Genomic DNA, 19,375 nt, shown 5'->3' on the forward strand with positions numbered 1-19,375 from the left:
GTGAAGGATGACTTCTCATTCCCTGTGGAGCGAATATTCACCGTACGTGCTCCCGTTCCACAGTGCGGTTCAGTTGCTGTGAAATACGGTAGTAATCCGTGTGCGGATGGAGAGATTGCGTCTTTTTATGAACCGGATCGTTTAGTAGGAGCCATTTTGTGGTCTTTACAGATGTAAACAGGAAATGAAACGTACGGTGATATCCGCGCGTTTTTTCTTCTTCTTCCGGGGGCAGGTGAAGCGCTTCCTGTTCTATGGGGGCGGGTGAAGCGCTTCCTGTTCTATGGGGGCGGGTGCTTTCCTTGGCGGTTGCTTGCGTAGAAGAAGAAGCGCTTCCTGTTCTACCGGGAAAAAAGATGGCGGCTGTTTACCGAAGTTGCGAGACCGAAACTTTATGAAAATGAATCGTAATAAAGCGCACCGGGTTATTAGGCGCACTGTCAGCTTTTGAGAAAAATTGTGGTTTTTAGGTGCGCCTTATAGTGCGGAAAATACGGTAATTGTCCATCCCTACGTGAAAAGACACCTACTGGCTGATTTGAAGAGAATCCCCGTTAGCGTGCCAGCGGCTACTGTGTTGATGTCATCCTCAGCTCCTCGGGCCTTCTCTATCACCACACCAAACGCACTGTACAACAAGGCTGGAATACAGACACATTTGAATATTAAATTCAGCAAAAAGCAACACAAACGTCCAACATTATGTTGCTTACCAACAGATCCCAAAGTGTTGGCCCATGAAGCACCTTGCCTGGTCACCATGTTGATTATCCTGGCAAGACAACATCAAAAGACACTTTGTCACGGTCACAGATTCATCACCTACTGGCTACACTTTTCCTTTAGAGCGGTGGTACCCAACCACCGGTGCGTGACGCATTTGCTACCGGGCCGCACAGAAACATTCATTAATTTAAAAACTACCGCATTTTCTCCGACTTAACTTTCGCCTGTCCCCCTAAACCAGGGGTCGGCAACCTTCAGCATACAAAGAGCCAATTAGGGATGTCCCGATCCGATATTTGGATCGGATCGGCTGCCGATATTTGCCAAAAATTGCGTATCGGCAAGGCATGGGAAAATGCCGATCCAGATCCAGTTTAAAAAAAAACTCTGGTCCGTGTTTTCCAACGCACCGATTTAAATAATACATTCCACTTTTCTGCTGCTCTGTAATTTCCGTTCCGCATTTTCCAGCACACCTTCAACACATCCACAGGTCTGTGGATTCTCACGCAGTTGCTTTTAGCTGCTGGCATTACACGACAGGCTCTTCTCACTCTTTCCTGTGTCTCCCTCTCACAGACAGCAAGTGCACCTTCTTGCACACGTCACATACTGTCACGACACACGTCACATACTGTCACGTCATACGTCACATACGTATACGTCCTCCCCGAGCAGAGAGGTAGCAGCATGGCTAACGTTAGCTGTGATGCTAGCGCAGCCGTGCGAGTAACGCTCCCTCTAAGGTGCTCGCCTGTGCAATTGCACACTGTTTAAGCGTCCTCTGCGCATAGCAAATCTATGCCACGCACAAAATCAAATAAAAAAATAAGCGCATAACAATTTTCGACACACGGACACGACAGAGAAAACAGTTTTCGTCATCATTGTTCAAATATTGTGACGTCTGTCGAGAAGCTTATCTCCATTCGGTGCCACACGTCCACACCATCAAAATGCCGAGGCAAAAATTTCCACATCAACACCGTATGAAAAAATTTGTGATTTTTTTAGTTGTGATTTCCTTCTCTGCATGAAAGTTTAAAAGTAGCATATATTAATGCAGTATGAAGAAGAATGTTTTAATGTAGACATGCAAGCCTTAAAAGAAAATGTTGAAAATCAAGACTACATTTCCTGCAAATGGGTGCATTTCTACCCTATATTTTAACTTTAGATTTATTCTCATATCAAACTCTTTTGGCTGTCTTTTTGACACTTACATCCGGCGCCCCCCTCCACACCCTGGATTATAAATACCGGTAATGTAAATAATTCAATGTGATTATCTTGTGTGATGACTGTATTATGATGATAGTATATATCTGATAGTATATATCTGTATCATGTGGACCCCGACTTAAACAAGTTGAAAAACTTATTCGGGTGTTACCATTTAGTGGTCAATTGTACGGAATATGTACTTCACTGTGCAACCTACTAATACAAGTCTCAATCAATCAATCAAAACACATAGAATCATCATACTGCTGTGATTATATGCATCAAGTGTTCATTCAAGGCTAAGGCAAAATATCGAGATATATATTGTGTATCGCGATATGGCCTTAAAATATCGCAATATTAAAAAAAGGCCATATCGCCCAGCCCTAGTTCAATGATGCCATTTCTGTTTGTCATGTATAATTTTGTCTATTTTGCATTTATCCTTGAATAAACAGGTCAGTTTCTTGTTACCAACCATTGTGTATTATTCAAACTCCCCTAATTCAGCTGGCTAGTTGTTATCAAGAGTACTAAAACCCTTTTCAACATGATTCTGACAACTAAGTAGGCTAAATAACTTTAAACTTTAATACATGCTCGGATAGGCCAGTATCGGTCAGTATCGGTATCGGATCGGAAATGCAAAAACAATATCGGTATCGGATCGGAAGTGCAAAAACCTGGATCGGGACATCCCTAGAGCCAATGGAGCCCATTTCCCCCCAAATAAAACCCACCTAGAGCCGCGAACTCTATTAGATTCCTAAAATGACGATAACACCACTTATAGTTTCCTTACACTTGTGCTATATAAAATAAACACGTTTTTGATGTATTTCTGGGTATAACGAAGCAAATCATCAAATTATTTTGAACATTTGAAAAAAATACACTGCTCTTTCCCTTATTAAAGAATAAAAAAAATAAAAATCAACTCATTCCAATGTTCTGAAGGCATACGACTGCGGCATATTCATTTGACTAAAAATTTAAACTACTACCTAGTCATCAATAAAAACAGCAAATTAATAAAAATGTAAATAAATAAAATGTTTCTCTTTTTTGATCCGTCCATTGCTAGGGGTTGACCGCTAAAAACAATACAATTGCATGGCAGCAAGATATGTCGCATAAGGGCTGTGACATACATTTCCATCGACAATATATTAAAATGTGTTTTATTTTCATATGACAAGATCCCAGAACTCTCCAAAATAACAACTGTTAAATTAAAATAAACTAAATAAAATGAAATATAATAAATCAAGTAACCATTATTTGTTGACATTTGGTTTCAAAGCCAAAGGGAGCCACGGCGGAGGCATGAAAGAGCCGCATGCGGCTCCAGAGCCGCGGGTTACAGACCCCTGCCCTAAACCGTGGCTCACCAACTGCCCTAGTGGCTCACCAACCGCCCTAGTGGCTCCATTTTTATTCACTGGCTTTTAACCCAGCATGAGACTTTAAACTGTTTTAACTGTTTTTAACTTTTTAACTGCTTTTTATCGAACAAATTGTTCTTAGGATAATTTGTATTTGCTTTTTGAATGAGTATTTCATCTCTGTTTTAAAAGTAATTTTTTAGTCTGTCCTTTGCCTGTATTTCTTTGTGGTGTACAGCTCTTTGTTCTTCAACTGTGCTTGTTTTTAAAGGGCTTTATAAATAAAGTTGGTATGGTATGGTATATAAATATTGACTGTAATGATACTAAGTATAATAGCCATATATAGTCAATACTATTTTTATTATCACAAAATCTATTGTCATTTTATTATTGTTTATAAGCTCAGGAAATATGACCCTGGACACAGAAGGACTTTAAAGGGGAACATTATCACAATTTCAGAATGGTTAAAACCATTAAAAATCAATTCCCAGTGGCTTATTATATTTTTCGAAGTTTTTATTTAAAATTTTACCCATCACGCAATATCTCTAAAAAAAGCTTCAAAGTGCCTGATTTTAACCATCGTTATAAACACCCGTCCATTTTCCTGTGACGTCACATAGTGAATACAAACAAACATGGCGGAAAGAACAGCAAGATATAGCGACATTAGCTCGGATTCAGACTCGGATTTCAGCGGCTTAAGCGATTCAACAGATTACGCATGTATTGAAACGGATGGTTGTAGTGTGGAGGCAGGTAGCGAAAACGAAATTGAAGAAGAAACTGAAGCTATTGAGCCATATCGGTTTGAACCGTATGCAAGCGAAACCGACGAAAACGACACGACAGCCAGCGACACGGGAGAAAGCGAGGACGAATTTGGCGATCGCCTTCTAACCAATGATTGGTATGTGTTTGTTTGGCATTAAAGGAAACTAACAACTATGAACTAGGTTTACAGCATATGAAATACATTTGGCAACAACATGCACTTTGAGAGTGCAGACAGCCCAATTTTCATCAATTAATATATTCTGTAGACATACCCTCATCCGCGCTCTTTTCCTGAAAGCTGATCTGTCCAGTTTTGGAGTTGATGTCAGCAGGCCAGGGAAGCTAGGATCGATAGGGGGTTTAGCTCGCTCGTCTGCGGGAACAAACTGCCGCCATTGCTTGCCGTGCTACCGAGGCCCTTTGTCCCTGAATTGCTCACACACTCCGGCAGATTCAATGGGGGTCTGGCGGCAGATTTCTTTGACTTAATCGTTGGAAATGCATCTGCTTTGAGTGTCGCAGGATATCCACACATTCTTGCCATCTCTGTCGTAGCATAGCTTTCGTCGGTAAAGTGTGCGGAACAAACGTCCGATTTCTTGCCACTTTGGCATCTTTGGGCCACTGGTGCAACTTGAATCCGTCCCTGTTCGTGTTGTTACACCCTCCGACAACACACCGACGAGGCATGATGTCTCCATGGTACGGAAAACAGCCGAAAAAACGGAAAATAACAGAGCTGATTTGACTCGGTGTTTGAGAAAATGGCGGATTGCTTCCCGATGTGACGTCATCGCTCCGAGAGCGAATATTAGAAAGGCGTTTAATTCGCCAAAATTCACCCATTTAGAGTTCGGAAATAGGTTAAAAAAATATATGGTCTTTTTTCTGCAACATCAAGGTATATATTGACGCTTACATAGGTCTGGTGATAATGTTCCCCTTTAATTATGACCAATGTATGATCCTGTAACTACTTGGTATCGGATCCATACCCACATTTGTGGTATCACCCAAAATGTAAAGTATTCAAACAACAGAAGAATGCATGATTATTACATTTTAACAGAAATTGCGATAGAACATATTTAAACAGAAAGTAAGCAGTAGTTGATTTTCTACAGTTTGTCCCTCAAAATGTTGACAAAATAATACGGAAAAGACACAATATCTTACTGCACACGTCAGCAGCCAAATTGGAAGCTTTTGCAACCCGTTTGCTTCTTTACTACTAAAAGAGAAGTTGTATACCATAAGACTTTCCGTTAAAATAAAGCCGCTAATGCCTTTTTTTTTGTGGTTCCCTTGATTTTGAAAAATCTCAAAATACATTTTGGTACCGGCAACGATACCGACACACTGGTAGACCCTAACTGGTACGTCATACTCACTGGACGTTACGTGGCTTGGACCATGCCATGTCTCTGGTCTCCTTTAGGCCCATCCTGAAACCATTTAAAGCGCCAAATGTAGCTCCTGTAACCAGAACAAGCAAATGGTTACTTGAAAATGTAGCGGAATAGTTACAATAAATAGTTGCAAGAATAGTTACGAGACGACAATGCAAAGAACTTATTTTACTTGATTAAAAACAGCCCAAAATAAGAGGTAGTATGCTTCTAATGCTCACTTAGTTTTGATTTATTACTACATGTATTGTATTATTGTGCCTGGACCCATGAAATGCTTGTCCATTAGAGGTCCATACCTGCCAACTTTTGAAATCAGAAAAACCTAGTAGCCAGGGTCCAGGGGCCGCAGGCCCCGGTAGGTCCAGGACAAAGTCCTGGTGGGGGGTTCAGGCTTCGCCCCCCGACGCAAAATGATTACCGGTATTAGCATTCAGACAGGTTAAAATGTTGCTAAAACCATCACTTTTCTATCAGTCACAGTGACTTTTCAAAACAAAAATTTTACAGCAAAAATCATATGGGTTGATTGACATGTTTATTCTGTAAACTAACTTCAATAGTTTGAAATTATTTTGACAGTTAATGCCAGTTATCCTGTCAACCTTTCACAAGACTTCAATTTGTTAATTGAAAGTATAAACAGTATAAACACTTTTTACAGTAAACAGATGGCACTCCACCCTTTTCGCCCGGAAAAGGGTGGAGTGCCATCTCCGGGTTGGGGAGGAGATCTTGCCCCAAGTGGAGGAGTTCAAGTACCTCGGAGTCTTGTTCACGAGTGGGGGAAGAGTGGATCGTGAGATCGACAGGCAGATCGGTGCGGCGTCTTCAGTAATGCGGACACTGTATCGATCCGTTGTAGTGAAGAAGGAGCTGAGCCGGAAGGCAGAGCTCTCGATTTACCGGTCGATATACGTTCCCATCCTCACCTATGGTCATGAGCTTTGGGTTATGACCGAAAGGACAAGATCACGGGTACAAGCGGCCGAAATGAGTTTCCTCCGCCGAGTGGCGGGGCTCTCCCTTAGAGATAGGGTGAGAAGCTCTGTCATTCGGGGGGAGCTCAAAGTAAAGCCGCTGCTCCTCCACATCGAGAGGAGCCAGATGAGGTGGTTCGGGCATCTGGTCAGGATGCCACCCGAACGCCTCCCTAGGAAGGTGTTTCGGGCACGTCCGACCGGTAGGAGGCCACGGGGAAGACCCAAGACACGCTGGGAAGACTATGTCTCCCGGCTGGCCTGGGAACGCCTCGGGATCCCCCGGGAGGAGCTGGACGAAGTGGCTGGGGAGAGGGAAGTCTGGGCTTCCCTGCTTAGGCTGCTGCCCCCGCGACCCGACCTCGGATAAGCGGAAGAAGATGGATGGATGGACAAATGGTAAAACAGTACTAAACAATTCCATTTAAAAAAAAATTGGTGTCATTATTAACTTTCTGTCCAAGCTTGTATAATCTACTGCCTTGTTCAATTGTATAAAATATTCTGTGCCTAAAATTCACATTTCTATCACAATTATCATACTGTAAACATGGTAAGCTAACTTCATTAAAATTAATAGTCCTGTCAATAGCATGGAATTACAATTCAAATGTAGTTTTTTTGTAAGCCTTTCAAAATAATTCAAAATATGAAAAATTAATGAAAATTAATTTAAGCCATCAGACACTTGAAAAGCGGCACATCACATCTCTAATGTAATCATTTTAACTTTTCAACAGAAATAGCACTGCAAAAATATTAAGGACATACTTCTGTATTTTGGTAGTTATGCTGTCAACATTTAACAAGATTTCTTCAACTTGGACTTGAAAGCATAAATAGTATAAACACTTTTAACAGTATAACAGTACTAAACAATTCCAATAGATAACATTGGTGTCATTACCTTTTTGTGGCTAAAATCCGAAAAACGTTGAAAGTTTTCCACTTGTATCGCTAGCAACGGCATTAGACTTGTGTTTTTTTTGTCCCAACGTGGTCTTTTACATCGCTAATTCCTCCGTGTCCGATCGAAAAATCTTGTCTGCACAAGGTGCAATTCGCGTAGTTTTCACCCTTTTTGGAACGGATAATTATTCCCGGATAGGCTTTTGAATATTCTTCACGGAATGACTGCAGTTTTCTTTTCGGTTTAAGACTCGTTTGCGATGTTTCTCCGGCTGATTCCATGATCGTTCGCTCGTTTGGAAACAATGGCAACAGGTGCCTCGTGCTTGGCAGCGGTGCTATAAATAGCCTTGCGGATTTTTAAAATTATTTTTTTTTAATTAATGAAAAACCGTATTTTTTATCACTGCAACCGTAACCCGGAATAGGTTGATGAAAACCGTACTAATTACGGGAAAACCGGAGTAGTTGGCAGGTATGGAGGTCTAACGATTCGTTTTAACAACGATTTGATTTGATTCAGAATTTGTGGTAGCCGATACAATTCAGGGACAATTAGAATATTTTTTAGAACAATATAATCCGGAACGATTTAGTGAGTTGAAAACAATTATCGTACTTTCCGGACTATAAGGCGCACTTAAAATCCTTTTTCCCCCCTCAAAACTCGACAGTGCACCTTATAACCCGGTGCGCCTAATGTACGGCATAATTCTGGTTGCGCTTACCCATCTCCAAGCTATTTTATTTGGGTACATGGTGTAATGATAAGCGTGACCAGTAGATGGCAGTCAAACATAAGAGATACGTGTAGACTGCACTATGATCAATCAATCAATGTTTACTTATATAGCCCTAAATCACGAGTGTCTCAAAGGGCTGCACAAGCCACAACAACATCCTCGGCTCAGATCCCACATCAGGGCAAGGAAAAACTCAACCCAATGGGACATTGAGAAACCTTGGAGAGGACCGCAGATGTGGGGACCGAAAGGCAAGCCACGTAAATAAGACCGCCCACAAAACGGCGCATGCGGAAGCGGCTTGATGATGTGTAAAACATAATCTATGCAACATTTTGACCAAAGAACCACCATTACATGGTATGTAGACCACGAGGATGTGTTTACAATTTAGGAAAAAAAAAATGATAATATGACCCCTTTAACCTTCCTCTTGTGTTAGCTTTTTGTTACCATCTCTTATGTTAACGGGTCGGTTTTGACCCATGTCTTAAATCAGCTGTAAAATACACTAAAAACAATTATCTATCATCCAATTTGTTTCTCATCTCTTGGTTACCTTGTTAGGCTTACTTATCCATGAAAATATTGGTTTTAATATTTTTGGTGTGGGCCATTGGGCCTTTTTTTTTGTCAGTATACCCCTAGATTTCAATTTCAAAAAATTGTAAAATTAACCTCAAGAGAATCGTATAAATAAATAAGAGGTTGTGGTGTTACCTGACTATTACTGAGGGGTATTAAAACACATCTCTTAAATAAATTTGTTTTATTTATTTTTTAATTTTAATAATTTTAACTAAAGTAACATCTATGGTGTTACGGGTCAATTTCGACCCATATGTATTTACTTCAAGAAAAAGGCTAAAAAGTATTTTTTTTCAGCAACAGAACTTTAAGACAAACACAAAATGAAAAGCAGAACAAGTCAGAACACAAAATATAGATTTGCAAGTCAAACAAACAACAGCAAATCAAGTTAAGTTAAAGTTAAAGTAGCAATGATTGTCACACACACACACTAGGTGTGGTGAAATGTGTCCTCTGCATTTGACCCATCCCCTTGTTCACCCCCTGGGAGGTGAGGCGAACATTTTTGGTGATTTAACCCCCAATTTAACCCCCAGACCTACTCAGTGGCCTAGTGGTTAGAGTGTCCGCCCTGAGATGGGTAGGTTGTGAGTTCAAACCCCAGCCGAGTCATACCAAAGACTATAAAAATGGGAGCCATTACCTCCCTGCTTGGCACTCAGCATCAAGGGTTGGAATTGGAGGTTACCGTATTTTCCGCACTATAAGGCGCACCTAAAAACCACAAATTTTCTCAAAAGCTGACAGTGCGCCTTATAACCCGGTGCGCTTTATATATGGATAATTATTATTATTATATTATATCTTCGACCCAACTCTCTCCTTTGAGTCACACATTAAGAGTGTTACTAAAACGGCCTTCTTTCATCTCCGTAATATCGCTAAAATTCGTTCCATTTTGTCCACTAGCGACGCTGAGATCATTATTCATGCGTTCGTTACGTCTCGTCTCGATTACTGTAACGTATTATTTTCGGGTCTCCCTATGTCTAGCATTAAAAAATTACAGTTGGTACAAAATGCGGCTGCTAGACTTTTGACAAGAACAAGAAAGTTTGATCATATTACGCCTATACTGGCTCACCTGCACTGGCTTCCTGTGCACTTAAGATGCGACTTTAAGGTTTTACTACTTACGTATAAAATACTACACGGTCTAGCTCCAGCCTATCTTACCGATTGTATTGTACCATATGTCCCGGCAAGAAATCTACGTTCAAAGAACTCCGGCTTATTAGTGATTCCCAGAGCCCAAAAAAAGTCTGCGGGCTGTAGAGCGTTTTCTATTCGGGCTCCAGCACTATGGAATGCCCTCCCGGTAACAATTAGAGATGCTACCTCAGTAGAAACATTTAAGTCCCATCTTAAAACTCATTTGTATACTCTAGCCTTTGAATAGCCCCCCTTTTTTTAGACCAGTTGATCTGCCGTTTCTTTTCTTTTCTCCTCTGCTGCCCCCTATCCCTTGTGGAGGGGAAGACACACAGATCCGGTGGCCATGGATGGGGTGCTGGCTGTCCGGGGTCGGGACCCGGGGTGGACCGCTCGCCTGTATATTGGTTGGGAACATCTCTGCGCTGCTGACCCGTCTCCGCTCGGGATGGTTTCCTGCTGACCCCACTGTGGACTGGACTCTTACTGTTATGCTGGATCCACTATGGACTGGACTCTCACAATATTATGTTAGACCCACTCGACATCCATTGCATTCGGTCTCCCTAGAGGGGGGGGGTTACCCACATATGCGGTCCTCTCCAAGGTTTCTCATAGTCATTCACATCGACGTCCCACTGGGGTGAGTTTTTCCTTGCCCTTATGTGGGCTATACCGAGGATGTCGTTGTGGCTTGTGCAGCCCTTTGAGACACTTGTGATTTAGGGCTATATAAATAAACATTGATTGATTGATTGATTGATTGATAAATATTAAGATTCATTTTCATAAAGTTTCGGTCTCGCAACTTCGGTAAACAGCCGCCATCTTTTTTCCCGGTAGAACAGGAAGCGCTTCTTCTTCTACGCAAGCAACCGCCAAGGTAAGCACCCGCCCCCATAGAACAGGAAGCGCTTCTTCTACTGTCAGCAACCACCCGCCCGCATAGAAGAAGAAAAAGCGCGCGGATATCACCGTACGTTTCATTTCCTTTGTGTGTTTACATCTGTAAAGACCACAAAATGGCTCCTACTAAGCGACCGGGATCCGGTTCATGAAAAGACGCAATCTCTCCATCCGCACACGGATTACTATTTCACAGCAACTGATATTCCTGTTAACCGCACTGTGAATACAACGGGAGCACGTACGGTGAATATTCGCACCACAGGGAATGAGAAGTCATCCTTCACTGTGGTTCTAGCTTGCCATGCTAATGGCCAGAAACTTCCACCCATGGTGATATTCAAAAGGAAGACCTTGCCAAAAGAGACCTTTCCAGCCGGCGTCATCATAAAAGCTAACTCGAAGGGATGGATGAAGAAAAGATGAGCGAGTGGTTAAGGTAAGTTTAAGTTTACGCGAAGAGGCCGGGTGGCTTTTTTCACGCAGCTCTGTCCATGTTGATATACGTATGTTTGTGATTGCACATTTGCGTACATTTTGGGAGTGAACAGAGTTGTTAGAACGCTGGTTTTTAATATATTATTAAAGTTTGACTGACCTATCTGACTGTTTTTTTGACATTACTTTAGCGCAGTTAGATGCGGCTTACAACATGGGGCGGCTTATAGGTGGACAAAGTTTTGAAATATGCCGTTCATTGAAGGCGCGGCTTATAACCCAGGGCGCCTTATGGTGCGGAAAATACGGTAAATCACCAAAAATGATTCCTGGGCGCGGCCACCGCTGCTGCCCACTGCTCCCCTCACCTCCCAGGGGGTGATCAAGGGTGATGGGTCAAATGCAGAGAATAATTTCGCCACACCTAGTGTGTGTGTGACAATCATTGGTACTTTAATTCCAACCCTTGATGCTGAGTGCCAAGCAGGGAGGTAATGGCTCCCATTTGTATAGTCTTTGGTATGACCTCCTCATCGGACTCATTAGATGTGTCTGTGTCTTCTGGATGATACTCCTCCTCAGAAACCTGTTCATCCGTATCACTATGCTGCTCTGTGTCCTCTCCCTCATTTTCACCAAAAATATTATCCAGTATTTCTCTCACTGTAAATCTTTTTTTGCACTCTGCAAGTCACAAACTCTATACTGAATTGACCTCACATGCCTGTCTTTGTTTGTTTTTGTACTGGATAACAAGGTAAAATGAGAATCCCCTAAAGCTCACATGATTGGGAGAGGAGCTGGCTGTCAGTGTGTTCAGTTTTGGCTTTAATTGTTGCTTTATAATCTTATTTTTATAACTGGGTCAAAACCGACCCTAACAACACCAAGGTCATAATTTAAACCAGAACATTTTATAATTTAGTGAAAAAAACAAAAACTGTTTTATTTTGTTGAAATAGAGGTTCCTGACAAAGTCAAAAAGCCTTGATGCAAAAAAATAAATGTATGTGGTTCCTTTATGCATTTAAAAACTACAATGGGTCAGTACCGACCCTAACACAAGACGAAGGTTAATGTGCCCTATAATCCTTTATTCGCCTTTTGTATGAAAATAGCCCTGACTAGACCCGCTCATCGGCAGTGCGCTTTATAATCCGGTGCGCCCTATGGTACGGAAAATACAGTAGTTCAATCCAAGGACTATAAATCTATATGTCGATTATCCATTATCCCAAACCCTACAGAGCAGAGATGCGCGGTTTGCGGACACAACCGCGGAGTCCGCGGATTATCCGCGGGTCGGGCGGTTGAAATAAAAAAAAATTAGATTTTATCCGCGGGTCGGGCGGTTGAAATTAAAAAAAAATTAGATTTTAAATAGGTTCAGGCGGGTGGCAGTTAAACCAATTCGGAAATATATATACGTAGTTAAATGTTGTTACCCACATACGAAAAACGAGCAGGCACCTGCAGCACGCCACAACAGAAGAAGAAAAAAAAAAGAGATGGCAACGCTGGCAGCAAACGTGGTACGCGACAAACTAAAAAAGGGAATACCATACCTGCCAACTTTTGAAATCAGAAAAACCTAGTGTCCAGGGTCCAATTCACATTTCCATCACAATTATCATACTGTAAACATGGTAAGCTAACTTCATTAAAATTAATAGTCCTGTCAATAGCATGGAATTACAATTCAAATGTCGTTTTTTTGTAAGCCTTTCAAAAGAATTCAAAATATGAAAAATTAATGAAAATTAATGTAAGCCATCAGACACTTGAAAAGTGGCACATCACATCTCTAATGTAATCATTTTAACTTTTCAACAGAAATAGCACTGCAAAAATATTAAGGACATACTTCTGTATTTTGGTAGTTATGCTGTCAACATTTAACAAGATTTCTTCAACTTGGACTTGAAAGCATAAATAGTATAAACACTTTTAACAGTATAACAGTACTAAACAATTCCAATAGATAACATTGGTGTCATTACCTTTTTGTGGCTAAAATCCGAAAAACGTTGAAAGTTTTCCACTTGTATCGCTAGCAACGGCATTAGACTTGTGTTTTTTTGTCCCAACGTGGTCTTTTACATCGCTAATTCCTCCGTGTATGATCGAAAAATCTTGTCTGCACAAGGTGCAATTCGCGTAGTTTTCACCCTTTTTGGAACGGATAATTATTCCCGGATAGGCTTTTGAATATTCTTCACGGAATGACTGCAGTTTTCTTTTTGGTTTAAGAATCGTATGCGATTTTTCTCCGGCTGATTCCATGATCGTTCGCTCGTTTGGAAACAATGACAACAGGTGCCTCGTGCTTGGCAGCGGTGCTGTAAATAGCCTCGCGGAATGGCTCGATAGGAAGTTACGGGAAGCAGGTCGAATGTCATTGTTGTTACGCGATTTCGTGAATAAAACTTTTTTAAAAATATTATTTTTTAATTAATGAAAAACCATATTTTTTATCACTGCAACCGTAACCCGGAATAGGTTGATGAAAACCGTACTAATTACGGGAAAACCGGAGTAGTTGGCAGGTATGGAATACTAAAGACCAGGGGAAAAAAAGGCCAGAAAAGTTCAGCGTGGACTCGTTTTTATGAGGTTGTAAATCAGGATGATAGTAATGCTGGCTACGTGATTTGCAAGAGCTGCGACGCTGTTTATGTCTACGACAGTCACAAAACCGGGACATCTATCATGGTGCATCACATTTGTGCAAAACCCCGAACCTCCACAAACACCCTGAGCATGAGCAGTTTCGTCCGCCGTGATCCCAGAAGAGTGCCACAGGATGTTAAAACAAGATAGAACGCAGCTGCCTGCAGCAGTTTGAGTGGCGCGAGCGCGCTTGGAGGTGCGCTCAGCGCGGCTCCCAGATGATTGCGCACTGGTGTGCGTCTGGGCCGTGACAGCGTGGCACGCATTGAATGTCTCTGCCTCATTGGATCAGTCTCCTTTCTTTAACAGGCAAAAGCTTTATAACCTCACTAATGCCTTGCATCGTCTATATTAGATATATAACAACGGGCGGGTGGCGGACGGGTGCGGTTTTGATTAAATGTTAGTTCGGGTGGATGGAGGATGGTTGACGACTTTTGTGATGCGGTTGCGGATGAAATAATTGCCTATCCGCGCATCTCTACTACAGAGACATTTGCAAGCTCTTACCTGTGATGCAGGAGCCTCCAATGGTAAAGAAAGCCAGCTCAAACCTTCCTCTGGTTTTGTTAGCGCCTGTAGGTAGAATGAACTCATCTGTGTCCTGGGGGGGAAAAAAACACAGAATTAGACATTTAAGGCCACATTTACATCTTATACAACAGCACAGATAGCTGTCTGTAATATATGTCTTGCTCACCTGAACCAGGTAACGAGGGTCCACGTTGAGGTAAGGGGACAGGGGGCTCATTCCAGTCACTGTGACGTCATCAAAAACAAGTATTTACAATAAAAAAGTGCTAGTTGAAAAAAAATTAGAAAAGGAATTTTACCTTTGCAACTTCATTATACTATTGGCTAAGTTTTATATTCATAAATGTAAGTTTCTCAATACCGGACCTGTTTTTTGTGCCTTTAAAACATTTTTTAGAACTCTACGTTAAAACACTCTCTACCTCTAAACAACCAAAAAGCTGTGAAAACGATGATGCGGTGTTCCAAATTTAAATTATTTACTGAACTTGTGTGGGCCTATGGCTTTGCACTTTGTTTTATATATATATATATATATATATACATTAGTTTGTTTTATATATATATATATATACAGTATATATACATATATATATATATATATATATTAGGGCTGCAACAACTAATCGATTATAAAAATAGTTGGCGATTAAATTAGTCATTGATTCTTTGGATCTATGCTATGCGCATGCGCAGAGGTAATTTTAATTATTTATTTAAAAAATTTTTTTTATAAACCTTTATTTATAAACTGCAACATGTACAAACAGCTGAGAAACAATAATCAAAATAAGTATGGTGCCAGTATGCTGTTTTTTTTTCAATAAAATACTGGAAAGGATAGAAATGTAGTTTGTCTCTTTTATCCGATTATTCATCGATTAATCGAAGTAATAATCGACAGATTAATCGATTATCAAATTAATCGTTAGTTGCAGCTCTAATATATATATATATATATATATCATTCTATTTTAGTTACTTTATTGAGTTTACAACCCCCTGGCGTTGTTTTGTACTGTCTTTGTATTGTATAAATTGCAACATTTACAATTAATTGAGAATTGTAAATGTTGCAATTTATAAATAAAGGGTTAGGGTTAACCCTAACCCTAACCCTTTTTAAAAATACAAAAATAAATAAAAACATGCTAGCTAGCACCATAGACATATTATAAGTAGACGCAGCATTGACTGCTGTGACGCGAGAAATTCGGCCGCCATCTTGAAGTGGTGATGAGGAGCCGGCGAGCAGCCTAAACTGACAGTTGACAGGTAGAAAACAAAGATGCCGGGCTGGTGTTCAGCGTTTTCCTGCTCAAATGAGCAAACTGTTGAGAAGATTTAAAATAACGTACTACTGGGTTCTAATTTGTGAAAAGAATATTACCACAGAGTTGAGAAGGAGCAAATATCTTCAATAGTACTGAAATCGTAGCTGATATACTTTCAGGTGTTTGTATATGTTTATGTTTAAGTATTTGGCAGACGCTTTTAACCAAAGCGACATACATAAAGAATACATATAAAACAATCACTGTAAACATTATCATTTGGTAACAGTTAGAGATGCTACCTCAGTAGAAACATTTAAGTCCCATCTCAAAACTCATTTGTATACTCTAGCCTTTGAATAGCCCCCCTTTTTTTAGACCAGTTGATCTGCCGTTTCTTTTCTTTTCTCCTCTGCTCCCCCTATCCCTTGCGGAAGGGGAGACACACAGATCCGGTGGCCATGGATGGGGTGCTGGCTGTCCGGGGTCGGGACCCGGGGTGGACCGCTCGCCTGTATATCGGTTGGGAACATCTCTGCGCTGCTGACCCGTCTCCGCTCGGGATGGTTTCCTGCTGACCCCACTGTGGACTGGACTCTTACTGTTATGCTGGATCCACTATGGACTGGACTCTCACAATATTATGTTAGACCCACTCGACATCCATTGCATTCGGTCTCCCTAGAGGGGGGGGGTTACCCACATATGCGGTCCTCTCCAAGGTTTCTCATAGTCATTCACATCGACGTCCCACTGGGGTGAGTTTTTCCTTGCCCTTATGTGGGCTGTACCGAGGATGTCGTTGTGGCTTGTGCAGCCCTTTGAGACACTTGTGATTTAGGGCTATATAAATAAACATTGATTGATTGATTGATTGATTTAAGGGAAGAATGTAATACCGAAGAATGGACCGGCACGCAAAGGCAGGGCCTTTAAGGTTTATTGGCGCCCTGTACTTCACCCTATGTCCGTGTACACAGCGGCGTTTTATTAAAGTGATACATTTTACTTTTTGGAACAGATACCGATCATTTCCGATATTACATTTTTAAAGCATTTATCGGCCGATAATATCGGAAGTCCGATATTATCGGACATCTCTAGTATTCAGTGAGGTAAGATGACCTAAATGCGCTGATAGTTCATTGCTCCTGACAAATGAATTGCACTGAGTGGAGCGGATCACCACTCCAAGATGGCGGCCCCGCGTCTCGTCAGCGCCAGTAGCGCTACTTATAAGATGTCTATGGCTAGCACGACAACTAGCATTCAAGCTAGCTGTGCTGATATCGAACAGCGGCACTTACAAGGAACGCCGGCGAGCTCCGTGTTGGAATATTCCGGTGCTCCACCTCCGAAGAGACCACCAAGACCACCTTTAAGTCCCCCGGAGCCTTGCGAGTTGTTGTCCATGTCTGAGCGGGAAAAGAAAGGCCCCAACAGAGCTCGTCCGTCCCGAGCTAAGATGCTATGATGCAACGCTTAGGATCGGAGCCGAGACACTCACACACAAAGCCGCCAAGTGAACCAAAACTTGTTATGTTTGACCTGGATTGTTTGTTTTTAACCTAAAGTGTAATTTATCAATAAAACCTGCATCTCTCGCTAGTTTACGGAGGTAGATGTTGTGTCATGCCCCTGACCTCCAGCAAGCACGCTCTGCCGTAAAGCAATGCTGTTCCTGCTGTCGTAATGACGTGACGTAACCAGAACGTCAATGTCAAGACGCGGGGAGAGGTAAAAAAAAAAAAAAAAAAAAAACGACCACAGTGGATATTTGGATTTACACTATATGAAAAAAAAATTTGAAAAGGAATTTTACCTTTGCAACATCATTATACTACTGGCTAAGTTTTATAGTCATAAATATAAAAGTTTCTCAATACCGGACCTGTTTTTTGTGCCTTTAAAAAATAATTATAACTCTACATTAAAACACTCTCTACCTCTAACAACTAAAAAGCTGTGAAAACGATGATGCTGTGCTCCAAATTTGAATTATTTACGGAATTTACATTTTGTTACATATATATATATATATATATATATATATATATATATATATATATATATATATATATATATATATATATATATATATATATATATATATATATATATATATGTATGTGTGGGAAAAAAATCACAAGACTATTTCATCTCTACAGGCCTATTTCATGAGGGGGGGTACCCTCAATCATCAGGAGATTTTATATATATATATATATATATATATATATATATTGCATTCTTCTTTAGTTGCTTTATTGAGTTTACAAACCCCCTGGCGCTGCTTTGTATTTATATTTTTTATTGTATGTACTAAATGTTGAATGTTATAAATAAAGCTTTTGAAAAAAAAACAAAAAAAAACATTAAAATACCCCGGATGTCGTTGTTTGTGCCGTAAAAAACATTGTATTGATTTTTTGTTTGTTTTTTTAAATAAAAAATAAATTAATTAATTAATTAAAAAAAAAATGTAAAAAAAAAAACGACCACGGTGTTGTCCAAAATGTAAGTAAAATGCCTGCTTCAAACGTAAATTTAAGCTTGAAATTTGTTTTTTCAACAAAATTGGAAGCAAATTTGATTTTTAAAATGATCAGTGATCAGAAAGGGGAAAAAAGAGATGAAAGACACGTTTTTCTCATATCCCCACACCAGAACCGGAAGTTTCCATTTAAAGACAAGACTGCGAACTGTCGGAATGTTGTAGCTTGCGCTTACATATAAAAGTATATATATATATATATATATATATATATATATATATATATATATATATGTATGTGTGGGGAAAAAAATCACAAGACTATTTCATCTCTTTTTTTTCCCCACACATACATATATTGCGCTCTACTACGGTATCGAGCACTATTTTTTGGATAACCTTATTAAGACATATATATATATATATATATAAAAGTATATATATATGTAAATATATATATATATATATATATATATATATATATATATATATATATATATATATATATATATATATATATATATTTAAACAACTAAAAAAACAAAACAACAATTAAATGTTGAGTCATAATTATGAGATAAAAAGATAAAAGTCGAAATGATACATTTTAGCATTTTAGTATTTTACGACTGCCAAGGACGGAGTACGGCTCGATACCGAAACCTATTTATCACACAAATAACGTGATGAATGTGTCTTAACACACTTTTTTAAATTGTAAAGTGACTGGTGTGATTTTTTTTTTTAATGACTGTACATTACAAATGTGTGTACAACCTCACATAATATTTTACTTCCGTTTTGTACACATCCACCACTAAGGGGTGCAATTTTCAACATTTTAATTTATTTATTTTTTTAATTCAAACTATATTTCAATAAGTAAATACAAATAACCATACATTTTCAATTCAAAGTAAATACAAACGAATTATTATCCTTAAACATTAAACACAATATTAAAACAACACTAACATAAACAAAGTAAAACAAAATACAAAATTTTATTATTATTTTTTTAAACTAGCCTTTATTTATTTTTGTGAATTTACCCCCACAAACAAACCTTCTGCATGATCAACCCACCAGTGGATTTAGTACCTGAGTTCCAAGATAGGTTAGTGTGTTGTTTTATCATTGAACATTATTTTCATGAA

The 19,375-nt window shown here is 39.8% G+C and overlaps 1 protein-coding gene across 1 annotated transcript in view; it reads right to left on the reverse strand.

Moving 5' to 3' along the window:
• Positions 1-17,431, reverse strand: part of timm23a (translocase of inner mitochondrial membrane 23 homolog a (yeast)) — a 26,673-nt gene extending 9,242 nt beyond the window's left edge. Inside the window, exons 1-6 of the mRNA XM_061931722.2 lie at positions 17,032-17,431; positions 14,617-14,675; positions 14,427-14,520; positions 5,510-5,594; positions 714-772; positions 531-641 (exon numbers count right to left, since the gene is read on the reverse strand). Coding sequence (XP_061787706.1) covers positions 531-641; positions 714-772; positions 5,510-5,594; positions 14,427-14,520; positions 14,617-14,675; positions 17,032-17,137 — 514 coding nt within the window. The 5' untranslated portion in view covers positions 17,138-17,431. The remainder of the gene's footprint in view (positions 1-530; positions 642-713; positions 773-5,509; positions 5,595-14,426; positions 14,521-14,616; positions 14,676-17,031) is intronic.
• Between the last annotated feature and the right edge of the window lie 1,944 nt (positions 17,432-19,375).

This window comes from Nerophis lumbriciformis, linkage group LG39 (assembly GCF_033978685.3).
Source record: "Nerophis lumbriciformis linkage group LG39, RoL_Nlum_v2.1, whole genome shotgun sequence".
Lineage (NCBI taxonomy): Eukaryota > Metazoa > Chordata > Actinopteri > Syngnathiformes > Syngnathidae > Nerophis > Nerophis lumbriciformis.